The sequence below is a fragment of the Lacerta agilis genome, chromosome 6 (genome assembly GCF_009819535.1).
Source record: "Lacerta agilis isolate rLacAgi1 chromosome 6, rLacAgi1.pri, whole genome shotgun sequence".
Classification (NCBI taxonomy): Eukaryota; Metazoa; Chordata; class Lepidosauria; order Squamata; family Lacertidae; genus Lacerta; species Lacerta agilis.
This window is the reverse complement of record NC_046317.1, coordinates 39,907,025-39,934,948: the sequence shown is the minus strand read 5'-3', so window position 1 is coordinate 39,934,948 and position 27,924 is coordinate 39,907,025. Positions and strand designations below refer to the sequence as shown.

The 27,924-nt window shown below is 41.7% G+C and overlaps 1 protein-coding gene across 2 annotated transcripts; it reads right to left on the bottom strand.

Annotated features, from left to right (window-relative positions):
• SLC26A8 (solute carrier family 26 member 8) lies at positions 1–27,924 on the bottom strand. Of its 2 annotated transcripts, XM_033152123.1 has the most exons (19): positions 27,741–27,924; positions 25,114–25,253; positions 23,607–23,723; positions 21,512–21,687; positions 20,284–20,448; positions 17,975–18,124; positions 17,042–17,124; positions 15,184–15,331; positions 14,568–14,681; positions 12,863–12,940; positions 11,917–12,012; positions 10,871–10,977; positions 9,108–9,177; positions 8,291–8,383; positions 7,635–7,766; positions 5,906–6,235; positions 2,376–2,430; positions 2,050–2,243; positions 1–310 (listed from the first exon to the last, which is right to left on the bottom strand). In XM_033152123.1, the coding sequence occupies exons 1-19, from the start codon at positions 27,911–27,913 to the stop codon at positions 56–58; spliced, it is 2,676 nt and encodes an 891-aa protein (XP_033008014.1). In that variant the 5' UTR covers positions 27,914–27,924; the 3' UTR covers positions 1–55. The 2 variants fall into 2 exon arrangements, with proteins under 2 accessions (XP_033008014.1, XP_033008013.1); XM_033152122.1 differs by lacking the exons at positions 20,284–20,448; positions 25,114–25,253; positions 27,741–27,924 and having other exon boundaries at positions 23,607–23,716.

Here is a 27,924-nt window from a genome sequence, read left to right as displayed (position 1 = left end):
TCATGTCACTTATGCACCATTTTTTAATGTAGCTAATTCTAATAGATCTCATAATTTAGACATCACTGTTATATTTCCATTTTCCATCCCAGTCTTGATCATCTTCATCTTCCTCAATGGGAGATGTTTCAAGCTGAGGGAGTGGCTCTATATCACTCTGGAGAGAATAAGTGCGGAAAAGATCTGATATGGGCTCATCAATGTAAGTTTCGCTCTGTACACTTTTGATTGAGGTAGTTTCTCTGTTCCCATTGGACTGCATGCTCCTCCTATCTGAATGAGGACTCCTCCCTGAGTGTTGACTTCTATCCTGAAACACACAAAAATGCACAACGCATATATATATATATATATATATATATATATATATATATATATATATATATTCATTCCCAGTTAATGTTGCTGGTCCATCTAATTGGTTGCCAAAAAGGTACTACATCTTATATATTCGTAGGAGTCCCAATGCCCATGCACAGTTGCAGAAAGCCATAACTCCACAAACTTGCAATTTAGCAAACTAAAATAAAGATGCTCAATCTGTCCAGTTAAAAGACCACATGCAACCTTCAGAGAGGAGGGAATTTCTGAAAGCTACCATCTTTTTCACACTTACTTAGAAATAACTCCTGTTGATACAATGGCTAATCTGTGCCCTACTAACTGCATATTAGTCCAAATCTCTTGGGTTCTCTTTGGGCACTGCAGAGTAAGCAGGCAGCTTGATTCCTAAAGGCTGATTTTATGATATTCTTCTCAGACTAGCTTGATGCCCAGAAGCACTTTCTGCCCTGAATATGTCCCCTTCCAGGCAGGGCTCAAGAATGGGTGGGGGTGGAGGAAGGGGAAACCAGTAAAATAACCACAATGGGTGGGGAAGCGGTCATGCTACAGATGATTTTGGACTCCAGTTCTCATTAACCCCAACCAGCACGACCAATCATTGGTGATATTGGGGTCAGGACAAGCAGTGAAGTCCTGACTCATAGATTTAGCCCATGCATTTAGTTACATTTGGATGTGACTATGCTATTTCAAGAACTGTTAGTCCAAGTGTTTCCAATAGTATTTCATGTGCACAGGAGGGAGGAGTTATCAGGCTGCGGCAGCTGGCTAGCAGCAGCAGGGTCAGGCCAATACGCTTTGCAGCCCAAGGCAAAGGATAAGATGACACCTTCCCATTCCCATTCCATGCACAGGGAGGGGCTGGTTGTGCTGGCAGCTAAATCTTACTTTCCGAGTGCACACTCATTCCACTTGTACAACTTCTCTCCACCCACAGCATCAACTGATATTAGAACTTCATTTTATCTGATGGTGAATGGCACGGCCAGCCTTGGGCACCATACTAATATTGAACATCATGATCACAGGGACAATGGGAAACAATGCTGCTGGTATTTATAGGCTTCAGAACATTATGTGACTACATGTGTTAGCCCCCTGGTCTTCCAAAATGCACGGAAAAATTAAATGTGAGGTCCCAGGGAGAAGATACTATTTCTAAAGCAAGAGTGAGGAAACCCAGGCCTGTGGGCTAAGTAGGACCCACTATGCCTCCCCATTTGGCCCATAAGGCTGTATTAGCCAAACCACACCCACCTGCACAGGAGAAGGGAGGTTTGACAATCAGCTGGTTGTTGCCTCAGGCATATTACTCCCAGCCTGGTTAAACTTTTGTGTCAGATTCAGCCTGGGCCAACAGACCATATGGAGGCTGCTCTCAGGGCATCCCCCCCCCCTCAAAAAATTACACTAGTTAACAGGGATCCCTGACACTTGTGCATTTCACATAGTACTCACAATTTAGGTGTTAGTAAAGGACAAAGGGGGAGTATTTTTTTCCCTAGCAGCAAAATATTTGGGACTGATTCCCTATGGCAGGAAACAGACAGAATGTTCTATGCTACTGGAAAGATCTTTTACTGCTGAAAAAGTCACTGAAACAAATCATTTATATAACTCCTAGTTGAAATGATCAGACTGCTTTTCTGGATTAGCATTTGTCAGGTCATTACATTGATCATGGGTCTCAACCAACTATTATACCTTTTCCTCATTTAGAGTTACTTCAGCCAACACTTCCTCAGGCAGGTTAATACTAGGTTCTACTGGCACAGTCTCTTCCAAGAGTTCTGGCTCCACTGCATAGAGTACTGCGTCGTGTAAGGTTGGAAAGAACCGTGCTTTAGTAACACGCTGGTCAAAAAAATCATGCTTTTCAAAGGTCCTTATTACAGTGGCTATAAGATTTAAAAAAGAAAGAATAATAATACACAAAACAGCATGATTAAAAGATGTGGCTTTACAACAGCATTAATCGTACAAACAATATCCAAAATTGCTAATTTTAAAAGTGCAGTGACTATACTTACGATGGCAGGCAGCTATCAGGATTGTGATACCAATATTCTGAAATGCATGACACAGCTGTAGAAGGGAAACAATGTATTAAAATGGGTGATGTTTTCACTCTCTAGATCAGGGGTGACTAACTCCTGGTTCTGGGGCCTGATTCCGCCTCCCAAGCAAATGTTCCTGGCATGCCACCAATATTGGCAACAGTAAACATACACCAAAACAATTTAAAGCAGAAATGGTGCAGGGGTGGGCAGAGAAGTTCAAACTTCTCCACCTAATTCAGAGCCCTGATGGGGGATGCAAACTGCTCCCTTCCTAGTAGGGATGTTGGAGAATTCCAACAAAACCAGGAGTGGGAGCAGAAATTGCCATTGTTCGCTTATTTGTCCCACATCCAGAATGGAAATCAGCCCAGCAAACAATATGTTTATTTTTACATTACATTCCTCCCTCCGCTTGGCATTGTGTTTCCTCTGCAATGGGGTGGCATAACATAGACAGCATAATTTATGCATAAATTATGTACATTAAGTAATTTTGCTACAGAAGACAGAGAGACAAATAGTGTAGGTTGTTTTTTTTTAGTGTAAGAAGCACTGCAGTGGAATGAAAACAGTACTGTATGTGACGAATACAAGGCAGAATGGAAAATGATGCCTTCAAACATCCCTACTTCCTAGTAATCAGAGGAATCATTTGATAAGATGTTTTTGTTTTATTTTTCTTGCTTTTGGTAATTTTTTTTAAAATGAAAGGCTGTGTACAAATAACGAAAGGCAGGTATACAAATAACTGAAGGAATGAATGGGCGCTAAATGGTGGAAAGGTATAAAAAACAGAAAGGTCAAATCTGTAGCCCATTAGGTGAGCAGGAAAGTGTTTACAGTCCATATGAAAACCTATGTTAGTGAAATGTATACCAGTATATTGTTGGGCAATTTGCCACAGTGATATTTGTTCTTTTCTGAGTCATCTTTTGAACAAAATGACTATTGCTTTGATGACGTAACTTCTTTCAACCCCTCTTTAGTACCTTTTGTTGTTTCCAATTCTTAAGCTTTAGGACGTTCATTTGCAATGTTTCATGCTAATATGACTGTACTTGCTTTTTCAGTTTTGTGGAGTTTTTTTTTACTCTTCTGACTCAGTTACGTTCTTAATCTGATCTGACCACCAGTGTGGTTCTTAATGTTTGGGGTTCTTTTGTTCTTTAATCCTTCCTCTCATCCTTAATCCAGGCAGGTTGACATCCTAACATTTTTGGCAAACATCAATTTAGCTTGTATCTAGAAGCCCAAGTTATGCTCTCGGTTTTCCCAACATCTTTTTTTTTGTAATTGGCATTTATACATAATTCAATTCTTAAGAAACTTAACAAACATTTGGCTACCAAGACATTTCCTGCAAGCCTGAAAACTCACCTGCTGAATGTAAGTGGGCTTGGGACTTAAATGTGTGGCAGGATCATAATGCACATCAATCCTCCTTTAAGTAACTGAAAAGCTATTTTTTAAAGTTATGTTTTATTATCACATTTTTTGTATTGCATTGGTTGTTTATTTTATTTTTTTAAATTATTTTTATTAAGGATTTTCAAAGGTAGTACAATGTCTCTCTCAAGTTTTTCCATATAACATTTTTATAAGTCAGTGTTGGTGAGACATTAGAAAAGAAAGAGGGGGAAGGGGGGAAGAGGTGGGTGGGGCAGGAGGTAGGTGGGGTGGGGTGACTGTGTTTCTTTTTTACTTGATATGAGTAGGGTTTGGTGTCAGCATTGTTATGTAGGTTCTCTGTTGTTTGCTTGTGCTCGTTTGGCGGTGAGAGAGGTCGGAGTTGGCTTGGGATGTGGTTGTTCGTTTGTGGTTGGCTGTGGTGATCTTCGGTTTCCTGTGCGAGTGGGGTTGGTGGGTATTTTGGGTCAGGTTAGCCATATTGATTTGTATGCTGTTGGTAGATTTTTGTCATTGTCTTGTTGGGCTGTGTATGTGATGAAGGGGAACCATACCGGGGTGAAGGTGTCTTCTTCAGTTTGTCCCCGTGTCAGTTTCAGCTTACTGGTTAGTTTTTCTAGTAGGGCTGTTTCCCATACTACTTGGTACCATTGGCCCATGTTTACTCCTGACAGGTCTTTCCAGTGTCTGGTTATGATGTTTCTGGATGCTGAGAGTAGATGGGTTATAAGTTCTTTGTGTTGTAAGTGGGCATTATTGTCTTGGAAGATGTTTAGCAAGATCAATTCTGGGGTGATTTCTAACACTTGCTTGGTTATTTTACATATTTCTCGTGTGGTTGTTGTCCAGAATGTTTGGATTTTGGGGCACTCCCACCACATGTGGAAGTATGTGCCTGTGGAGGTGCACCCTCTCCAGCAATTTGGTGAGGTTCCTGGGCGTATTAGCGCTAATTTTCTAGGCGTTAGATACCATCTGTAGGTTAGTTTTAGGGTGAGTTCTCTTCTTTTTGTTGATATGGATTTAAAGGGGGGTTTAGACCACATTCTGGTCCATTGGGTGGGGTTGATTTCGTATCCTATGTCATCCTCCCATTGTTTTTTGATTGTGTCTAGGGTGTTCGTGGGATTTTTGAGTAGTATTTTATAAATTGCGGATACCAGCCCTCTATCGCTTCCCTTTGTCATTAGGATGAGGTTTTCAAAGGTTGTCAGGGGTCTGGTTGCTGCTGATTTTATTGTTGGATTGTGTAATATGGCATGTAATTGGTGTTGTGTTAACCAGGGCATTTGGGTGTCTTCTAGTTTGTCCTGTATTTCTTGTTTTGACAGAGGTTTGTTGTTTTTGTAAAAGTCTATTAGGCGATATAGTCCTTTGGATTGCCAGGTTTTGGTTTGGAGGTTTTGTGCTGCTTTGTGGAATAGTGGGTGGTAGGTCAGAGGAATTAGTGGGGATGGGGTTGGGGATAGTTTGCCTGTTTCTGCTTTCCATGCTTTGAACATGGTTTGTGTGTATCTATTAAGTGTTGTGGGGATTTTCCTTAGTTTGTTTGGGAGGAGTGGGTATGCTGTGGTGCAGATATTCTCAATTGTGTCCCTTTCTAGGTGTATCCATTGTTTTGTCTCGTCTTCTAATATGTATGGGATTATATGGCGTATTTGGTGAAAAGCTATTTTTTAAAAATATCCCCCCACCATTATGGGTAGGAAACTGGCTATCTGAATCAATCTAGTTTCTCCTAAAACCTAGTTTTGTCACATTGCTTGAAGCTAATCTTGCTTCTACTCTCGTATAACGTTACAGGTAGGTAGCCATGTTGGGTATAACGTGTTCATGTCCATATATATATATGGCCTTTGTCTTTCTTTAAAAATAAGAGCGTGAGCGCAAGAGAGCACTGGTTTAAATGAATACTATAGCAAAATATACTAACATGAGTTTGGCGAAACTGCGAGAGGCAGTGAAAGATAGGCGTGCCTGGCATGCTCTGGTCCATGGGGTCACGAAGAGTCGGACACGACTGAATGACTGAACAACAACAACAATAATAGCAAAATAAAAACCACTAAGCTGCAATAATTCAGGCAACTTACCTCTCGTAATAAATAGGAAGCTTGTAGATCAACAAAGTGCACCATACTGAAATCTAAAATAATGGTGTGGATCATATAAGTGGACGTCTCTGATTCAAGTGGGTGCAAATGAGTTGTGGATCTCGTGACAGGAGGGTCTGAGCAAAACCATAACCTGTTGAGATCTTCTTTTCTCTTTACATACTCCTGTCCCGTTTCCCTTTCTATGTAATGAATCTCAGAAGGGTATCTGCTCTCAATTCTTGACCAGCGTATTAATGCCAAAGAAGAAGCAGATGATATCTCATTAGCTGTACGAACCCGCCTTAGAAGTTTCTCTGTGTAAGGTACCTGGAAACACAGGAGAGATGAGGTTCTAGAGCATGGTAGGACAATACTCAGCTTCATTTATGCATTTTTCCTTTCTCCTGTTAAAATACGTTTAAGAAAACTATGTAGATGGTTGTGTTACAAAGATATGTAAGTGAAATATACTCGGAGTTGAGAGTTGATTTCATGCTCTTTATTTCAGCTCATGGTCAACGGTGAGTCCGTTTCCCCCCAAAACCTCTGGCTATATATACATTATTTACACAATGGGTCCTGTGTGATTGGCTGATTCAGCTCCCCTCCTGGAGCCTGATTGGGCTGTTCCTGCAAGCCAATCAGGTTGCTGATTCACTTCCTCCTGGAGCCGGATTGGGCGGCTCCTGAAGACCAATCAAGTTGCTGCCTTATAGGATCCTACCTGCCTATTGTTCTAGGATCCAAGCTCAGTACATAACAGTAACTATAGGCTGGCTTAAACAAGAAGAACCTTCACGCACCCAAGAATTCTGCCATTCACAATTTAAGCTGCAATCCTACACACAAATTTCACTGAACTCATTGAGTCATGCTGCTGAGTGGATGTGCATAGGGAGGCACTGATAATCATGCCTCTTAGTGCTATCAAAAGCATATTAATTTTAGAAACTATCTTTGTAAAAACACCATTGCATTGAGTTTAAGGTCAAGCAGGCAGCCCCAATTATTTCAATGGAAACAGTGAACTGGATGAGAAATTCTGAGCACCTGACCCTGTCCCATTTACTGTGGGGTGATTTTCAAAAGGAATTCTGATCCAGGTGTTGGATGGAAAAACTAAAGTGGATTTTTCATTCTGACACATAGGTTTGAGTGCTGTAGGTTTGCAAAGCTCAAATGTCTACATGCATAAAATAAAAACCTCGGTGCATTTATAAAGGGAATGGAAAACCCACTCTGTTGACCTAAGGGAGAAGAAGGTATTGAAAAGAAGTTTCATTCCCTTCCCTATTACATGCACAGTATTCATGTGCTGCATAGAGGGTTTCTGCTTGCACTGAAGCGTCAACAACAAAAAGCCTTTTCTATGGCTCACAGTGGGACCACCTTCCACAACTACAGCAAGGGAATAGAGGTCTGGTTGCATTAGAGGCCATTAGCTCAATTACACTTGGAGAAAATCATGTAAGCACAGCATAGAATAGGCACCTCTTCTTCACGTATTCCTCCACTGAACATCTAGTTTGGCCCTAAGGAATGCCATGTTTTATATAAACTGATAAATGGAGCTTAGGTATTTTTCATTGAGTGATGTGTAGATGTATACACCAGGCAGGTGTGGGCTTTTGATTTAGGCAAGGTGGAAGCAATTGTCTAAGTGACACCTGTATGGGAATTCTAAGAGGGTTCTATGTAAAAACAAAGAAAGAAAGAAATATCTCACCCTGGGTAATGCTTCAGGTGGCTCACAAACACAGGTACAATTTAAATCCTTTTTCTGTCTAACGCTAGACATACTGACTGACATCAATGCTCTCATTTCATGTTCATCAAGTGGCACAGCCTTCAGGTCCATCTGAAACAGAAATAAGGATAGCTTATCATATATGGCCAGCTTTGTCTACTGCAGAGGTTCTGAGTAGAGAGGGCAAACCTGTCAATTTCAGTTTTTCCTTTTCCCAATTTTAAATTTGGTTCTCCACATTGCCACATCTGTTTGTGGTTTTTGTTGTTAAAGTCCTCATTAAAATTCATAAGCATTTAGTATGATTCTCCTAATACACACTTTGGTATGCAGCTTTGCCCGATATACACATTTTTGCAAAGCAACGTTCTCTAATAGAATGCATTTTTGTATATTATTTTCACTAATATGTGTATTCTATGCACAATTTGCCCTAGTACCGGTATATGCACTTTTGTGCACACTACAGGAGAACTGCATCTCAAAATTTAGAAAAGTGCAATTTTGGAAGGATCTTTATCTGATAAAGATCCTTCTTTATCTTTTCCTGCTTGGCAGGGGGTTGGACTGGATGGCCCTTGTGGTCTCTTCCAACTCTATGATTCTATGATAATCATTTGGACGGCACCATTTACCTTATGTAAAATATAGGATTTGAAATGTTTCATATTTGCAGTTGAAATGGAGGCACAGCACTGGAACATTTTCACCCCCTGAATCTCTATAGCCTAAAAAGAGAAATAAAATTTAAGTCTTTCTTAGTGGAACCTGCAACAAAATGTTGCAGTGTGCAGTGCTCCTGTTCAGGATTCCTGCTGTGCTCTTTTTCAGAATACAGTTTACCATTCCTCTGTAGCCCCAAGAGTCCATCAGCATTCATTGCCCACTAAGTATGCAGAATCACAGCAGAACTGTTTTTGGGTTTCCCTCCTCCTCCATGGATTAATTTTTATCTCCACAAACTTTTCCCAGTCCTAGCAACACCTTTCTTTTGTGCATGGATGACACCATTTGGCTACATAATTCACATTTTTATTGAGATTATTTGCTAATAAACTGGCACCTTGCAAAGAAGAATCATTTGCACTTTTGGTATGATCTAATACCAGAGGAAGCCAGACATACAAAACAACATTTGGACCATGCAAAGATTGAACAGAGTACATAACACAATATTTATGCTACAAATCTGCTTTCATTGCTGATGTCAGGGTCACCAATCTATAGTTGTTAATTAAATCCTGTCAGAAGGATCACTATGCTGTATATTTTTCAGGGATGGGGTTCCTGCAACACTGTCTTTTCAAGTATGGCTCTTCATTACGAGTCATAAAGGTTGTAATTATACACAACACCATTCCTGGAATTAATTCAACCTGATGCGTCAGCTGCTAGTGTGCTAGTGAAGGGGACTGGTTACAGCAAAGAATATTTATTCCCTCTCACCCTTACCTCAGGATAGTCAGAAAAACTGCGATAAATATTGGTGTTTGGAATCTGACCCAGTGTCAACATCTTCATTCTGAAACAAAATGTTAAGTTAGATTGCCTTCTTAAAAACTGAGTAGAGCCAAACCTTTAGCCAAGGAAAGAAACCATGACAGCCACAGACAACTATCCAACTTTGAATGTAGTTTTAAAGAATGGAATGGTCACAAGTTCCCCTTGAATTATCTTTTTTTTTACTTTCAAGACTCTCTATGGAGAGTGGATAAGAAAAGAGCAGGTAAAATCTGATCCTAATAGTAGTATGGAAACAGAGCATTTAGTCAAATGTGCAGTATGTCTCTCCATAAAAATACATACAATATTGTTACTCCAGGCTCAGTGCCAGACTACAAATTGTATGGGCATCAGTTACATCTGTAGGGAAGGTGTTTTATCATCTTTCTCTCTATGCCCTTGCCATGCGCAGATCAAAGAAAACAGTGAGGATTTTTTCCCTAGTTGGCTTGCAGAAACTCCTGCCACTCCACCCACTCACTGTTTTCCTTAGATCATTGCTCAAAATCATTGCAAGCACCACAAATACATGATAGTGTTTTCTCTTTAGTTAAGTCTATCTGACTGGAACCCAAGAAGAGATTCTTTCAAGTTATGCATCTTTCCCAATTTGGGCAAAGCAATTATTGCCCAAAGCACCCATCTCCAAAGGTTTATAGCATATGTGACCTTGCTCATGCTGTCTCAAGCCCCAATTGCTTGGGCTCTCTCTTCCACCACCCTGCTACCCCAAAATATGGTGTGGGGATTTTACTAGTCTTTGCATTGAAGAACAATTTACATTGAAGAACAATGCACATTCCAGGCATATTATTTGAACTTCATGGCTTGCTCAAGGGTGAGACCAGCTGGATACTAAGTTTGTGTTATAGTTCAATTTGTACTCTGCTTACTTCTCCTCTGCTTCTTTACTCATTATAATATTTCATGGCCAGTAAACTTGAATTGTAGAATTTGTTGTATGCCTTGAGTGAGGCCACAAATGAGCTAAGGAAGTTAGAGAAGGCACTTTTAATTAACTAATTAAATGATAGTTATATATTATATCTAATTCTATCTAATTCATATACTTGCTAACTTTAAATTTATGGGATATACTTCTCCTCAAGAGCTTTTGGTGTAGTGCCACTGCAGATCCAGCCTCCCTTTAGCAGCATCACTACTGCTTACCAGGATGGTGTGAGGCAGGCTGTTGGTAAAGTCAGGCCAGCATAGGTGCACCAACAGGAGCACTGGATTGACTCTGCCAATGCAGCAATTAGCACATCCTGGTATAGCTGAGCCCCTGCACCCTCACCATCCCGGCAAGTAGCAGTGCTGATGCTGCCGGGAGGAAGGTTTTGTGGTGGCACCCTACTGGCTACTCTTGATCCTCCTCTTTTCTTTTCAATAATCCTGTTAGGTTGTCACAACTGACATCAGTATATGGAGAATGTCACAACCCAGCTACTATTCTTTGTAATTATCACAACAGTCTCCTTAGTAGTGGCCCCTTCCCATAGAATTCATCGTTCTAGACCATAGTTGTCAACTTTTCCCTTTTCTTGCGAGGAATCCTATTCGGAATAAGGGAATTTCCCTTTAAAAAAGGGAAAACTTGACAGCTATGTTATAGACACTTTTCTAATATACTCTGGCAACAATATAATTCCCCTTCTCCGCACACACTCGCCTGTAGCCCTATAATACAACACTACCATAGGAGACAGTACCTGTGTGACCGCACACTTATTATGAAGAAGGCAAATCCCATAGAAATTCCCAAGCCAATATCCAGACCAAGACAGATTACAGACAGAAAGGTCACAATCCAAATTCCCTTTAAGGAAAAATGAAATAGGGGCAATATAAGCTACTTAGCAGGGACAAAGTTGAAGATAAAACAAAGTACAGCGTCAATGTGACAAGGCACCCCTCTGCCATTTTTGGTATATAAAGAATAAAAAAATCTGAAGTACTGGTTATTTAAACCATGAAGATTTCATGTTTGAATTTAGGGTCCAGTTCTCAAAACTACTAGAACTTCGAAATGATCTATGCGCTGTTAACATTACAGAGTCGTGACAGTCTTGGTTTAATAAACAATAATTGATCCAAGAACAAATAGTGTGCCTATGTGCTCCCTCCTCACCCCTCCTCCCGTGGACAGCTTCAACAAAGCTATCCTAGCATTTTAAACCAGTTTCCCATGATGTCCAAAACCAGCATCCCATCTTGGTTTGATATACTGGTTTGGAGGAAGCCCTTAAACCACAGCTTCCTGGTTGGGAGGTGGTTACTTAACACAACAGGGAAAAACTTACATACACCTCTAAGCTTTATTTGCATTGAGGAAAATGTCACAAGGGGGAAGAGTTACAGCTCCCACAGTTCCATGGTCCAGATCTACACTGGGACACCCCATGGCTGTGTTGTTGTTTTTAAAGAGATGTTGAGATCTGACAACAGTTCTCTGTCAATTTGTCTAGTTGGATCCCCAAATCATCGTAAGCAGCAGTTGTTGTTGTTGTTTAGTCGTTTAGTCATGTCCCACTTTTCGTGATCCCATGGACCAGAGCACGCCAGGCACTCCTGTCTTCCACTGCCTCCCGCAGTTTGGTCAGACTCATGCTGGTAGCTATGATGAGAACAGTATATGCAAATATATGTGTGACAGCACATCTACACTGGCACTGCACCTCTGCTGCCGTGGTGTAACATTAGGTGATACCCCATTTAATTCCCCTCTCCAACCCCATGTGGATCATGCGACACTTACAAAATCATATTTATCTTGCCTCCACAAGAAAGGGATATCCATAAATTTTTCAAGAAATGGGAACATGTTGACCAGTACAATAGCAGCCACAACAGCCTGTGGAAAAACAACAACTGGCTATTCTTTTGCCAAGGATATACAGGTCATTTTAAATGGCTTTGTAGGAACAGTTTTATTTGTTTAGCAAGTCAATGCTATATCAATATATCATATTGCATAACTCAAAAGCCTCTACCATTATGTGTACATATTATAATTCTCCTACCACTTTCAGGTAATTTCAGAGGTGGTATTTCCACTAACTTAGTTCTGCCCAAGGTGGAAAGATAGTACTATCCCAGGAGATACCAACAATCCCTTGAGTTGCTTCTCCCTACATGTGGTAGAAACAGACCCAAAGAGCTATTAAAGGAAGCATTGCAGCTCTACAGTCTCTCAGTCACTTGCAAGGTCACAGAAAAGCATGGAGAAGCCGCCGCTCCCCCACTCCAGGATCTTTAAGGTCAGAAGATGCGACTTTGCCAGACTCCACAGACTCAGAAGACAGTCTCAGTGCAGTTCACACCTTCCCCATGCTGTAGGAGCCAACAGAGGCCCTTTTATAATGGAGGTGGGCAAACAGTAAGGAAGTCCCTGCCAACTTCATAGGGCCTCAGCAATCTGCTCACCAGTGTGTGTGTGTGTGTGTGTGTGTGTGTGTGTGTGTGAATGTTGGAGCCAGTGCCTTCCATGGTGCTCTGTCCAGGGTCCTGAAAGACCATGTCTTGCTTGTTTGATTCTGCCGTCTGCTACAACCACCTTCCCTATAGCCTCAAAACCATGACACATTGAATGCGCTAACATTTGCATGGCCAAAAGATGTGCCTTTTATGTAATAGAATACAATAGAAATATGTCAAAGGTGTGGAATCAATGTTTACTGAAATAGCATTTCACATTAACTTACATTAGGAAGGTACTGGAAGTAGGTCCCCAGCTTTAACACAACTGCCAACATTAAGGAAACTCCAATGAGAGCTGCAAGCTAATTAAAAATAAATACTGCATTAAAATGTGTTCTGGTACTGATGCCCCAGTGTTGAGTTCAGTGGTTTAAAAAATAAAAGTTTTCATCAGGTACAACAGTCCATCTTACTGAGAACACATTCAAAATTGTGACTTCAATGGAGATTAAAACCTTGACATTTCAGTTTGTGTGGATAGGTATTTTATTAATTTGATAAAAATGTAATAGTATAGAGCCTTGGATCTATAGCAGAAGCTTCAAAAAGCAAAATTATGATGTGCCAATTTCACCTATCACATACAGTAGTTAACCAATTTGCTTCTGGGACCAATTCAAGGTGCTGTTGACTATTACATATAAAGTCTGAAACTATCTGGCACTAGGATATAGGAAATAAGGTATCCAAGAGAGGTGTAGCTGGCAAGAACAAGCGACAGGACCTTTTTGATGGTGTTACTACAATTGTGAAACTCCATGTCAAGGTCTCTTCTTTGCTGTCTTTCAGGTGAACATTTTTATTTCACCATGCTATTAGTATATTTTAATCTCACCTGTTTTGGATTCTTTTCTTTAGTTGTTTAATAATGTTTTATTATTTATACCCCACCCATTTGGTTGGGTTTCCCCAGCCACTCTGGGTGGCTTATAGCATACCTTAAAAAAAAAAAATCAAACATTAAAAACCTCCCGATACTGCTTCTCGCAGTGAGGGAACCAGCAGAAAACTCTTGGAGGACCTCAGTGTTCAGGCTGAGCGATGGGGATGGAGACGCTCCTTCAGGTATTCTGGGCTGAGGCCGTTTAGGGCTTTAAAGATCAGCAATAACACTTTGAATTGTGCTTGGAAATGTACTGGGAGCCAATGTAGGTCTTTCAGGACTGGTGTTATATGGTCTCAGCCACCACTCCCAGTCACCAGTCTAACTGCGGCATTCTGGATTAGTTGCAGTTTCCAGGTCACCTTCAAAGTAGCCCCATGTAGAGTGTGCTGCATTAGTCCAAGCAAGAGATAACTAGAGCATGCACCACTCTGGCAAGACAGTCTGCAGGCAGGTAGGGTCTCAGCCTGCATACCAGATGGAGCTGGCAGACAGCTGCCCTGGACACAGAATTGACCCGTGCCTCCATGGACAGCTGTGAGTCCAAAATGGTCTTTCAGGGGCTCAGTTACCCCATTAAGGGCCAGGGATAGTAAGCCACCTTGGAAACCCCCTTTAGGAACAAAACCCAAAGTACAAAGTACTTTCATAAATAATAAAAACATGTGTTCCTGTGGCTGTGCTCTCAAGGCAACCAAAACCTTTCATATAAGTAACATAGGCAATACTAGAACTTCTCAATATACAAGAAGCTAAAATAAAATGTCAAGATACAGCAAAGTAGTTCTCAAGAAGCCCTGTTTTCATTAAATAAATAACATCCACACTCCATTTTAAATAGGATTATGTAAAATCAATACATGTTGGCTCTGAAGCTATTTTAGTTCCACATTTCACAGAGGAAAAAATAAGCCCTCATCAATAACCCTACTAAGACTTCCATTGAACTCAGTAGAGCTTGTTTCTGGTTAAACATGCTTTGGATTGCCCACCCTATTAACTGAGGTTTAAAAGAAACGGTGGGTTTCAACAATCAACCAACACACCTGAGTTTTTCCACCTGTCTTCTCCTGAATAACAGTTGTAGAAAGAGCACAACTGACAGCAAAACTTTTAAAAAATGAACTGGTGACATTGCATAGCCCAATTGCCATCAAGTCCTGTAGGAGGTAAATAAAAATTAATCACAATCAGATTACAATGGTAAAAATAATTTCTTTTGAAGTATGATGCATTTACAAATCTTAAAGGAGAATGCATAGGTAAAATTGTTCATGGGAACAGTGAAAACTATCCAATTTACCCAAGCATTTAATGTAATCCCACCTTTTTTGGGGACATGCTACTTTTTATGGTTTTATCTGCTGTGCCTTCTGCTTGAAACCTTTCTAATAGCCTTGATTGTGAGTTGCCTTGAGGACCAAATTAATCAATCAATCAAACAAACAAACAAACACTGGTGAATGAATTCTATAATTATCATGTAACATGTCCCAGTGTGCACCACAGCTTGCTTAGAGAGCTAGTAATAACTAGAGATCTGCATCCTTTCTGCAGTCATCCTGCAAAACTACAGGAAATTATACTTAATCCTCATTGCTTTAATCTCCCTGAGCAACAAAATCTTCTCAAAGTTTCTGGCATATGACATTGAACTTATACCTGAGTGTGTCTGATGTGATAGTTGTGAATATTTCCATACTTCTTTGCCACAAAAATGAGAAGAAAATAGCTCACTATGGCCAGGGATGAAGCGTGCAATAAAATCTTTTTCAGGTTTGAAAAGTCAGGTAATGTAGGATGCAGAAATCTGAAATAAGAAAGATTCTGAGTGCCTTTTTCATTTTTCAATGAACATTCCTGAGAACTCTGCTGAAGATAATGCCTTGTAGCTTTACTTAGGTACAGGATTTCTTCTTTCTGTTTAAACACAAACACCTTTACTACCAGGTGGAGATGTCTGTAGTGAGAATAATGAGCTAAACCTTGAATGCTGCAATGAAATCATTTTATTGTTAGCTAACTTGGAAGCTTTTGCCAAAACATGGGGCACAAATCTTTTAAGCACGAAATAACTGGAGGTGTAATGATAGAAATGTCTTATTGAGGCATATGAAGTGGGCTTGTCCAGTGATTTCTCCGTTTCGGCCTGAAGTTGCCATCTGTATTGATCTTGTATCAGCAAAATCCTTTATATTAGCAGGTGCTAGTGTACTTTCAAATTATAGTCTGTAGTATGGGGACTAATGGAAGGACAAAAAAAAATATGGATTTTATGAGCTCTTGTAGTCACTAACCAACTTGTACTTCAGGCCTGGGATAAATACTCACCATCTACTATAAAACAGACCTTAATGCCCTTGTTGCATTTGAACGCATGTTCTATAAATGTCGACTTTATCTGGATATCTATTCAGACATTTGAATGACATATATTGTCTTGATCTGTATGTGTAAATTAAGATGTATGTACTGATGTTTATTGCACTGTGAAGGTGAGCTGACAATTTTGCTTTCGTTTTTCCTATTCTTTTTTTGGGGGGGGGTTTCCTCTCTGTTTGCTTTTTAAAATAAATCTGCAATTTTAAAAAATCAATAAAATAAACATAAAGTAACTTTTAACAGAAACTAGCCTGGTGACCCAGTGCTGTTGGAGAGGGAGCACCACAATAAACACAGTGGTACCTCGGGTTAAGAACTTAATTTGTTCTGGGGGTCTGTTCTTAACCTGAAACTGTTCTTAACCTGAGGTACCACTTTAGCTAATGGGGCCTCCCGCTGCTGCCGTGCTGCCACCACACGATTTCTGTTCTCATCCTGAAGCAAAGTTCTTAACCCGAGGTACTATTTCTGGGTTAGTGGAGTCTGTAACCTGAAGCGTCTGTAACCCGAAGCATCTCTAACCCAAGGTACCACTGTACAGGTTTCATGATGACTGATGGTGCATGAACATGACTGACTCTAGGGGCACAAAACTATTTTCAGTGATCAGAGACCATTATTCTTATTCTTAATTATTAATTAAATTTGTATGCTGCCCTTAATCAGCAGATCTCAGGGTGGTTCACAGCATAAAATACAATATAAAAACACAAAGTATGTAATAAAAGCAAGAACAGAACAAAACAAAAATCCGCCCCCCTTCCTCCCCTCCCACAAACATGTTAATCAGCCAAAGGCTTGGTTGAAGAGGAACCTTTTCACATGTTGTCTAAAGGTGTATAATGAAGGCCCAAGTCTATCCTCCCTGTGGAGAGCATTCCACAAATGGGAAGCTGCTGCCGAAAAGGCCCACCCCCGTGTTGCAACCCTCTGGACCTCTTATAGAGGAGGCACACAAAGAGCAACCTCAGATGATGCTTGCAGGAACTTGAGGTTCATATGGAGAGAGGTGGTCCTAGAGCTTTGGTATTGAAAGCTGCTGGAAGGTTGAGGAGAATTAACAAGGGCACATTTCCCCTGCCTCTCTCCCAACAGAGAGTACTTAATAAAGCAATATATTAAGTTATAGATTACCAACCTCTGGGGGGCCATTGAAAAAACTCCCATACTGGATTCAGCGTACATATGGGTGTGGGTGGAAAGTATGGTAAATACAATAATCTGCAAAAGAAAGTGAAATTATCCAACAGATTATAATTTATTTGTTTTTATGTACAATGTATAATATCTACCTACCTATCCACCTTGGAGGAGGTAACAAAATACTAACCAAGTAATTAGAAACGCATCCCTACAATTCCTGCATCATGCTCTGATTAAAGTTTGAAATTTCTCAGGAATACCATTTCACCTTCCCTGTTAGGGTCGCCATGTGTGTCCATTTTACAGAGGACAGTCCTCTATCTGAAGAGATATCTGGTCAGATTTTAGAGATAAAGAACCTTAAGAAAGGAAAGCAGGAGCCTTGAATGTACCTGGATAGCCAACTGAGCAGGCATATTGGCCGCCTGTTCACAACCTTCCTCAATAGGATGACATGTACTGTATTTAAATTATAGTGGCTATTTCTAAATCTGTATCCATGCGTACAAATATGCATATCCACATTTTATGCATCCTTAGCACACCCCATTTTTTAACTCTCTTCTGCCTCTTCACAGGCATCTCTTGTTCCCATCATGCTCTCCATTAGTGTGAGGATGTGGTTCTAACAGCATGCACATTTTATGTTGGTGTGTCCTCCTTATCCTGACCCCTCCCAGCCAGCAGATCTGGTAGTTTCAATTGCTCCGTACGTGTGCCTAGGATTTCAGCCTTAGAGAAGCTGAATTTACTTGGTGAACCTCTCCTCTCTATACTAAAGCCTAAAGATAATACAAAGGTTCATGGATATTGTTCCTTGGACAGGTTCTGTGCTTAAAACACCACTCAGGTTATTTTCCATCTTGTGAGGAAATGACTGTCTGTGAGGCATAACATATTTCTTATTCAAAGAATGTAAGGTACCTACCAAAAGAAGCTCCATAGGAAACTCAACGGGACTATGTTTGTAAGTTATCTTAATGCATTTGCTGACTCTCAGCATTAGTACACATAGCAAGAAGAGCAGTATACTGGTGGAATTAGCTTTTGGGAGGCCCATGCAATAATACACCAAGTTCTGAGGGGAAAAGAAAATACTCAGCAGAAGGAATTTTTATAAGGGTTAATTAATTCAGTAGCATGGAAATCAAATTCAGTAGTATGGAAAATCATTAACATGTACACACAAAATATAGCAATTGCAGGCAAGTATGCTTTCTTCACAACATTGCTATACATTTCTGTATATTACAACAGAAGAAATCTGTATTCATCATTCATGTGTCCCACAACCAGGGATGGGGAAGAAATTTGCAGAACTCAGATTTGAAAGCAGACTCAAATGATTTGATCTAGGTGGGTTATGTTCTAGATTGGATTATGTGTCCACTTCAGAATCTGCAATCCTGCAGATCCCTTTACAGGGCGATCTAAGAGCTACTAAATTGTTTCTCTCTCTCTCTCTCTCTCTCTCTCTCTCTCTCTCTCTCTCAATCCATCAAATAATTGTAGAGTTGGAATGGACCCTAATCTAGTCCAACCCCCAGCAATGCAGGAATCACAGCTAAAGAATCCCCGACAGATGGCCATCTAATCTCTGCTTAAAAACCTCCAATGAAGGAGAGTCCACCACTTTCTGAGGTAGTCTGTTTCACTGCTGAACAGCTCTTGGTACTCTGGTCTAAACCACTGAGCCTCTTGGGCTTGCTGATCAGAAGGTCAGTGGTTCAAATCCCCGTGACAGGGTGAGCTCCCGTTGCTCTGTTCCAGCTCCTGCCAACCTAGCAGTTTGAAAGCATGCCAGTGCAAGTAGATAAATAGGTACCGCTGCAGCGGGAAGGTAAACGGTGTTTCTGCGCGCTCTGGAACTCGTCGTGGTCCTCTGTGCGCCAGTAGCAATTTAGTCATGCTGGTCACATGACCCAGAAAACTGTCTGTGGACAAACAGCAGCTCCCTTGGCCTGAAAGCGAGATGAGCACTGCAATCCCATAGTCACCTTTGACTGGACTTAACTGTCCAGGGGTCCTTTACCTTTTACCTTTACCTTATTGCCAGAAAGTTATTCCGAATGTTTAGTCAGAAACTTCTTTTCTGCAAGCTGAACCCATATTGCTTCAGGATTTTTTAAAATCCTGTTTTTAAAGGCTCAAGAAAGGTTATCCATCTGCCCACAACCTGGAGCAGCTATCATGCACAACTTCTGTAAATGCACACTTTGAATTATATAAAGTAGGTCCACCTTGGGAGCAATGGGACTTGGTGGTGCTCCAATACTTTCAGATGGAATTGTCCAAAAGAAATTACCCAAGTTAAAAAAATAAAAAGCAAGTGGGATCCCTAACTGCTAATTCCCATTTATGCAGTGTCATTAGACTGTGCATACAGCCCCTGTGTGCATCCAGACTTTACATCAGATGCAAAAATCATAGTCCTCAGTCACACATACATTTCTACACAAGTAAATGCACTGGGAATGTTCAAACACTCTAGCAAAATTGTGTAAGTCTGTGCAGGGCATATAATGGCAAATTAGGTAGATTTGCCTTTAAATGAGAAGTGAATCAATTCCTTTGATTAGGTAGATTTGCCTTTAAATGGGAAGTGAATCAATTCCTTTGATTAGGTAAGGTAAAGGTAAAGGGACCCCTGACTGTTAGGTCCAGTCGTGTCCGACTCTGGGGTTGCGGCGCTCATCTCACGTTACTGGCCGAGGGAGCTGGCGTACAGCTTCTGGGTCATGTGGCCAGCATGACAAAGCCGCTTCTGGCGAACCAGAGCAGTGCATGGAAATGCCGTTTACCTTCCCGCCACAGCGGTACCTATTTATCTACTTGCACTTTGACGTGCTTTCCAACTGCTAGGTGGGCAGGAGCTGGGACCGAGTAACGGGAGCTCACCCCATCGCGGGGATTCAAACTGCCGACCTTCTGATCAGCAAGCCCTAGGCTCTGTGGTTTAACCCACAGCACCACCCACATAGGTAGGTAGATTTACCTTTAAATGGGAAGTGAAACAATTCCTCCCCCCATTCCTACATCCAAAGCATGAGGGAGATGTAAGGGAAGCATCTGGAGGGAACTGATACACTTGCAAAAAGGAGGGAAGGGGGGGAGAAAGCAATTCACAGACATTTTAACTAGTGGCTTACAACTTTCTGCTTGCAACTTCTTAAACTGATCTCCCTGTCCCCTGCCAAGAAACAGGATTAGCTTTGAGTAAAGGCTGGATTTACTCACGTAAAAAAATGCCAAGGGTCCTGAATGGAAGTCAATTACAATCCCAAAAATGAAGGAGAACTGGGAGATAATAACGTGTAGTGCTGCTGCAGTGAGGTAAGCATTGATGAGACTTTCTGACAGATATGTTGTGACAAATCCCAAGCCAATGCAGCATAAGAGCAGCTAAAAGGAAGAGAGGCAAATAAAGAAAATGGCGGCACCTTTAAGACCCAGTTGTACACCCCAACTTTCCGCAATGCCAAGCCTACTTATAAAAGCTTGCCATATTACTTGCTTAGAGTTAGGGGAAGACAGGCATTTTTCCAGCTGTCCATTCTGCAAGGAAGGCAGGAAGAGACTGTTCTGGGCAGTCTCCAAATTAGTCCACCCTTTCAGTTGCCTGAAGTAAGTCTATTGTTGCCATCCCCCACACTTTGCAGCAACCTCTTTCTATCTAACCTTGGATACTATTGCCCCCCCCTTCCCGATCCTCAGACCTACTTCCCCCCTCCCTTATAATTCTAAATCTCACTCACACCCACACCCCGCCCTGCTCTTAACTCCAACCCTAAAGTAGGCACATTTGCAAATGAGACAAACAGTTGGAATCAATATAATTTCAGCATGGTGGGGGACCAAAGACCCTGTAAGTGCCAGGGAAGGGCATCTGTGGGTGCATGTGCTTCTGCAGGCACCAAGTTGCCGATCCCTGGTTTAAGTTCTAAGGAGAAACACGAAGGCACTGGAAAATGGTCACCTATTTAAAGTATCTGCACAATATATCTATATAATCTAATACTCAGCTAATGTTAGTGTATTTCCTGACCATAAGCCCCGTTCTCATGTTTCCCACCTACTTGATCAAGAGTGAAGAGGGACCATACTTGCTTTTCTTGTCCATATCCTCTTCACAGGGGGTGGAGTGTGAGAATGTGTTCTATATTCATACAACTCTATTTGGGATCTGGAATCCCAATTGTGGCACCTTTCCTGGTAGCAAGGACAGACCTAGGCATGCATAGCCTCTTCTCGTACAATATAAAATGTATGTATGGAACATGGGAAGGGAAATATGGTTATTTGGGGGAAGTTACTTACAACATTGAAACTGCCCAATGTACTGGTATTGAAGCCATATGCTATTTCAATCGTTAATTTTACAAACCAGTTTTAAGGAATGGAAAGCTTTCTGCAGAAAAATGTAACATTTCAGAAATGATAACCAATAATCAAGTGTGTTTCCTACCTGTATAATCCCAACCAAAAAGGTCGTAGATGCAGTGTAAGTTAATACTTCCATATAATTGACCATAAACGCTGCATCTGAGAAGTTGGCCACAGTTCCGTTAAGTGGCATTCTTAAGTTGAGATCAAGGGTGTTCTGAAAATTTGCCACCATTGCATTCAAAATGCTGAAAGAACCTGTTACCATCAGCAGGAGAAAACCAAAAGCTAAAAACAAAGCAATTCCAACAACCACGTTTAAAATTAAATTTGTATCCCACTTTTCCACCAGGGACCTCAAGGCATAAAATGTCTATCGATAGGTTTCACAGTAGCAGGGCTGTGCAAAGCTGGTAACAGGCCCAGACCAGATGGGAAATGTAGGCCCCATTTCAATCCCCTCTTTGCCTCTCTGGGGGGATTTGAGTAGGTGCCCTCAAAATTGTTGGCCCATGCCAATTGGACCCCCACTGTTCTGGCCTGCACAGAAGGTATAAGGACAGCCAGTCTGTGTCTACGGTATGTGACTGCCCTGGGCTGCCAAGATGTCAGAGCTTTAACCTTGCTCCATTACAGCAAGACGGGGAAACACTTTTCAGCCCAGGGACCACATTCCCTTATGGGAAGCCTTCCAGGGGCCACACACCTATGGTGGGCAGGGACAGACAAAAGTGGACTGAACAATGGATGCCACTCTTAACTTGGTACAGTAAGCCACATTACAACCCTTCAACAGCTGGACGTTTCACACACATTTACCTGTCTGCGTAGGCAAGGAAGAGGCATCATCAGAGTTCTAGGACATATGCCAGCTAGGCAAAAATTGAGAGTACACAGAACAGGGCCAGTGAGTGGTCTGGCCTAGGGAAGATTCCTGAAGGCTGGTTAGAGAGGCCCAGAGGGCTGTATTCAGCTCATAGACAAGAAGTTCCCCTTCCTGGCTCTACAGGGCTGCTGTCCAGGGTTGGCATTGTTGGACACCTGCAGAAGCCTACATCCCAGAAGATACCCCACTTGGCCCTGCTTCTGTTGCTCAATCTCCTTGATGTTCTTTTTCCTGTCTCCCCTACGCAAGTGAACATTGGCAGGAGGAGCAAGGAGCAGTATTCTCCATTCACCTGGCTGCATTGTAACGGGGCCCAAAGGGAGAGGACAAGTGAATGAGAATTGGTGGCAGCAGTAAAGTGGAAGTGGGCCCAGTCAGGAAGAAAGCCTGCTAAGACCAGCTTGCTCAAGGGCCTCACTAAACCTGGAGCTGGTGTTGTTCATTCAGGGTCAGAGAGAAGGTGGTAATGTGGTTCTCCTTCCAACATACTTCCTACTCTCCTCTGCCATGCCAGGCAGTTTAAGCAGAGCTTTCCTAGGCCTCAGTCTGAGTCATCCACTAGCCCACTCTACACGGGATGGCCCATTACACATTGTCAAAGAAGAGGACGTGCATCACTCCCCACAAACAGGCGAAGACACAGATATGAATACATTTCCATATGGTAATGGCATGTAATTTATCAATCTTGAAGATGAAGAGAAAAATCCATTTTGACACATTATTAAACTGTTTTGAATATCTGTGCAAACCTTTTCACGTGTTACAGATTTTAGCAGAAAAGAGATTAAACAACACTTCAGTAAAAACAAGACAGCTGATATTTAAGGGGCTTGGTGACTTGTGAGTGAAATATTTATTACCAATAAATTAAAATGAAACAGAAGATGATATGTTATGTCAGAAGACATAGGGTAATATCTAATGGTATTACTCATGCAGATCAAAGGCCCTTGTGATTCAGCAGAGATTTCTATCAACAAAATGGGGAGGGAGGCAATTTCTCCCAATTTCCTGTCCCACTGCAATCCCCCACACCACCTCCCACACTGTGCTAAAGCGTCAGCTAATTCTTTGGAGCAAGTTTGGTAGTGGAGGGCTTCAGAGAGGAGGGGCCATCAGCAAAAATCTCCTCCTTCCTCCTTCTACTGATAGAAGCCTCTGCTGGAGCAAAGAACCTCCTATCCACATGGATATGACCCCAAGATTAAAAAAAACAAAGTTTACAATCTCTGTTGGCAAACAGTACATTCCCTAGAAGACTGAAATAGCCGGGCAGAACAGTACTCACCAATGGACATATGACGTGAAGTTCCAAATATGACATATGCTAGAGAGCAGCAAAATGAAGAATAAAAACTATTGATAACTGGTAGTGGTAGTCCGGTTATCACTATTCCTGACAGCCCTGGAAGAATATGTTTTACAAATAATGTATCAAAAGTATCAGACGGATTGTGTCAAAGCAGACAGTTCATTAAGTATTGGAAGCAAGCCAAGCCTAGTATAAGTGATAAATTACTCTTATAGCACTTTTCTGTGCACAAAGTGCTTTACAATGGTCTCAATAGGAGTTTTTCCTTAAGGCTAATTTCAGTGCAAGGGGTGATTCTAATTTGAATTAAGGAACCTCCCCTCCCCTCCGTGTATGCTGTAGTTCCAATGTAAGTGCAACCATGCCCTCTATAAGTGAATAAAGAAACTTCCCTGGCAGGTTTCCTAGTTGGGCAATTAAAGTAAGGTCTTCTTTTGGCCTTCAAAGACCACTTCTTCTCCCTCCTGATTCTCTTTGGCCTCTCTTTCACCATACTTTTAAAGCACAGCTAATGCACATTAAAAGCACATGGCCAAAAAAGCCTGGGGACTGTGATTTCTTTAGGGCATTGGGAATTGTACTGTAGCTGTTTGATGGGAAAACCACAGTTTGCAAAATTCTTTGAAGGGAAGTCAGGTGCTTTAAAGACATGTTGGATGTGCTTATGGTATTGATCCGCCCTCCCTCTAGGCTTGGCTTTCTCGGTCAGCCGTACACAAATAAAATTATAAGTAGCACAACGTTTAATGACTCCCCTTATCACCTAGGAGTCGAGGAGCGGTAAAGGAGAAGATTCTCTAGCTCCCATATTTTCTGGCAGAGGGAACAGTTTGCCAAATAGAGGACTACTTCTCCTCTGGAGTAAAGTAAGCGCAGGGCTGGCCAGTGGCCCAGGATGTTTTGCTGCTCCAGGCAAAACTGAAAATGCCCCTCCTCCTCTGCCCAGGTATTCAAAGAAAGCTGGAGAGGAGCAGGTAGTGTGTGGCAGGTGCATGGGTGTGAAGAGGGTGTGTGGTGGTGACAACAACCACATGCTGGCACCAGCAGTGCCCCTCCCAGCTGTATGGAGCCTGCCACCTTGTGGTAACCGATCCCCCTTGCCTCATGGGCAGACCAGTCCTGCATAAGGGGTACTCCAGGGTAGGGATGGAGAGCCTTCAATCTTCCAGATGTTTTTGGACCAAGCTCCCATCACCCCTGACCATTGGCTGTGTTGCCTGGGGCAGATAGGAGCAGGAGTCTAGCAACATTTGGGGAACCCCAGTTTCACCATCCCAGCATAGCTGTCAACTTTTCCCTTTTCTTGCAAGGAATCCTATTTGGAATAAGGGAATTTCCCTTTAAAAAAAGGGAAAAGTTGACAGCTATGTACCCTAGCCCTAATATGTTTTAAGCTTGTGTTATCCAAGGGTGGAAACTCTTAAATATTTCCTAAGGGAAAGGGGAGAGAACTAAAAATAAAGAATAAAGACAGCTTGTTTACCTTGAAAAATCTGCACCATCCCTACATTTATGCCAGCATGTATGTCTCCTAAAATCCATTCAGTGACACGATATGAACAAAGCCAGTTTAGAAAGGGAAACACATTGAGAATGAACTTCCGGAAGAGTACCCACGAGAATCTGAAACAAATTGAACTGTGCTGTTTCTAAGAAAAAGCTTTGCAACTCATTAATTGGATGACTTTCTCCACTAACTAAATCAACACCTTTGTGGATTAATACTTCTTAGCCCTGTGCTTTCATTTATGTTTGGTGACATATGGCAATATACCTGGTGCCTTTAAATCAGGCCCTGGCAAACTCGGCCCTCCAGATGTTTTGGGGCTACAACTCCCATGATCGCTAGCTAACAGGACCAGTGGTAAGGGATCATGGGAGTTGTAGTCCCAAAACATCTGGAGGGCCGAGTTTGCCTATGCCTGCTTTAAATTGTGTTAAGCTTAATATCAATTTTACACCCATGTTTGCAAAAATAAAACAAAATGTGAGGGTTTCATTCCAGGAGACAGAAATTCTGAACACATAAACGTTGTAAGAACAAAAGAAGAACCTGCTGGATCAGGCCATTGGCTCATCTACCAGTTCAGTATCCTGTTCTCACAGTGGCCAACCAGATGACTGTAGGAAACCAACAAGCAGGACCCAAGCACAAGAGCACTCTCCTCTGGTTTGCAGCAACTGGAATTCATGGTTAGTAGCCTCTGATACTCCTTCATGGATCACTGCCTTGTCGTGGCGAAGGGGCTTGAATAACTCAGGAAAGTTATGAGCTATGCCATGCAGGGCCACCCAAGATGGACAGGTCATAGCGGAGAGTTTAGACTAAATGTGATCCACCTGGAGAAGGAACTGGCAAGCCACTCCAGTATCCCTGCCAAGAAAACTCCATGGACAAATTCAACAGGCATATAAAAGTTATGACGCTGGAAGATGACAGTGTTCTTGAAGCGACTGGCATGAGTTTGGCCAAACTGCGGGAGGCAGTGGAGGATAGGGGTGCCTGGCGTGCTCTGGTCCATGGGGTCACAAAGAGTCAGACATGACTGAACGATTGAACAACAACAACAGCCTCTGATGAATTCCCCCATGAATTTCTCTAATCCTCTTTTAAAGCCATCCAAGTTGGTGGCCATCACTGCCTCTTATGGGAGTGAATTCCATAGTTTAACAATGCCCTGTGTGAAGAAGTACTTTCTTTTGTTTTCCTTGAATCTGCCAACAACTGGCTTCTTGGGATGTCCATAAGTTCTAGTGTTATGAGAGAGGGAGAAAAACCTTTCTTCCTCCACTTCCCCACACAATGCATAATGTTACGCACCTCAGTCTTGTCTCCTCCTACTTGCCATTTCTCTAAACTAAAAATCCTCAAACTTAATTTTGAGGGGTGGGGGTGGAAGGAGCTGCTCTATCCCTTGAATATTTTGGTTGCCCCTTTCTGAACCTTTTCCAGTTCTACAGTATCCTTTTAGGGGTGAGGGAACCAGAACTGTACACAGTACTCCAAATACAATCACACCATCAATAGGTTATCAACAGGAATTTGCTTTTTTCACAGCTACCACACACTAGGTTGACATCTTCATTGAGATGACACTGACAGTTCTGACTCCATAAGTGTATATGTGAAATTTAAGATTCCCCCCCCCCCGCAAAATGTGCATCAGTTTTTCTGGAAAATGAATATTTTTTAAATTGTGCGAAATTTACCCTAATAAACACATTTTGGCCTGCAGTTTCAACTAATATACACATTAGTGGAAACTGCAGCTAATATAATGGATTTTGGTATGCTATTTTACTAACATATTGATTCTTATACACATTTTCCCCTAAGGTGCATTTTTGTAAATATTGTTTAGTTGGAGAACTGCATCACAAAATTCAGAGGCGTGCAACTTTAGGAAGAATGGCTCTGCTTCAGTTCTCATATTGTTTCGGAAAGTGTGAATTTGATACATTTGGCTTTAGATATGAATTGAATCCTATGTGTCCTCCTTCCCCAGCAACTTCTCTTAGCTCACAATACATCTGTAGGGAGGAAGGGAGGTGAGCGACTGGCAACTGCAGAATGAAGCAGTAGGAGCTTCAGCGGCGGTGATGGGCCTTTTGAGCCATGGGGCCATTTGTAGGCAGAGTTTTTAAATGGTCTGATGTTGGTCTTGGAATTCATCACCTGCCACTATTGATCTAGTCCTTATCCATGCCATTTCATTGCTTTCCTTTCCTTGGGCCACTCCCTGGGCAAGTTTAGCTCTGCAGGCAGGAAGAGGAATAGATATCAGATGCAAAGGATTCAACCACCAGGGTGCTTTCTGCATTCCATTGCATTTTTTTTTTTTTTTTGCTTCAAGAGGAGTTCTGGGATCCTTACATGTATCCTTATGTTTATCCATTCCAATAAAAGGGCTCTTTTCCACATAGCTCAGTTTAACTATGCATGTGTGTGTTTTATTCATGGTGTAAGCTCTGCAGGCACAGCTTATAAATAGTGCTAACATTTCTAATATATACAGGAAATAGAGATCTATTGGGTTCAGTGCTTTTGCTGCTCACTTATAAAGTGTCAATGGTAATCTTCAAAGGGATAGGAGTCCCAGTTTACAATACCTGCACTGGATTTTCCGCCTCGTTGGAGGGGTATCAAATTCCCTGGTGGGTGTGGCATAAATCTTCTGGTCATGATCTTGTTGGAATTCTTCTTCATTGTACACTTTTCGGCTGATGTGGTATGTCACCCTCAGTGGCCGTCTCTCATTCACTATATTCTCATTTGAGTCCATTTAGTCACACT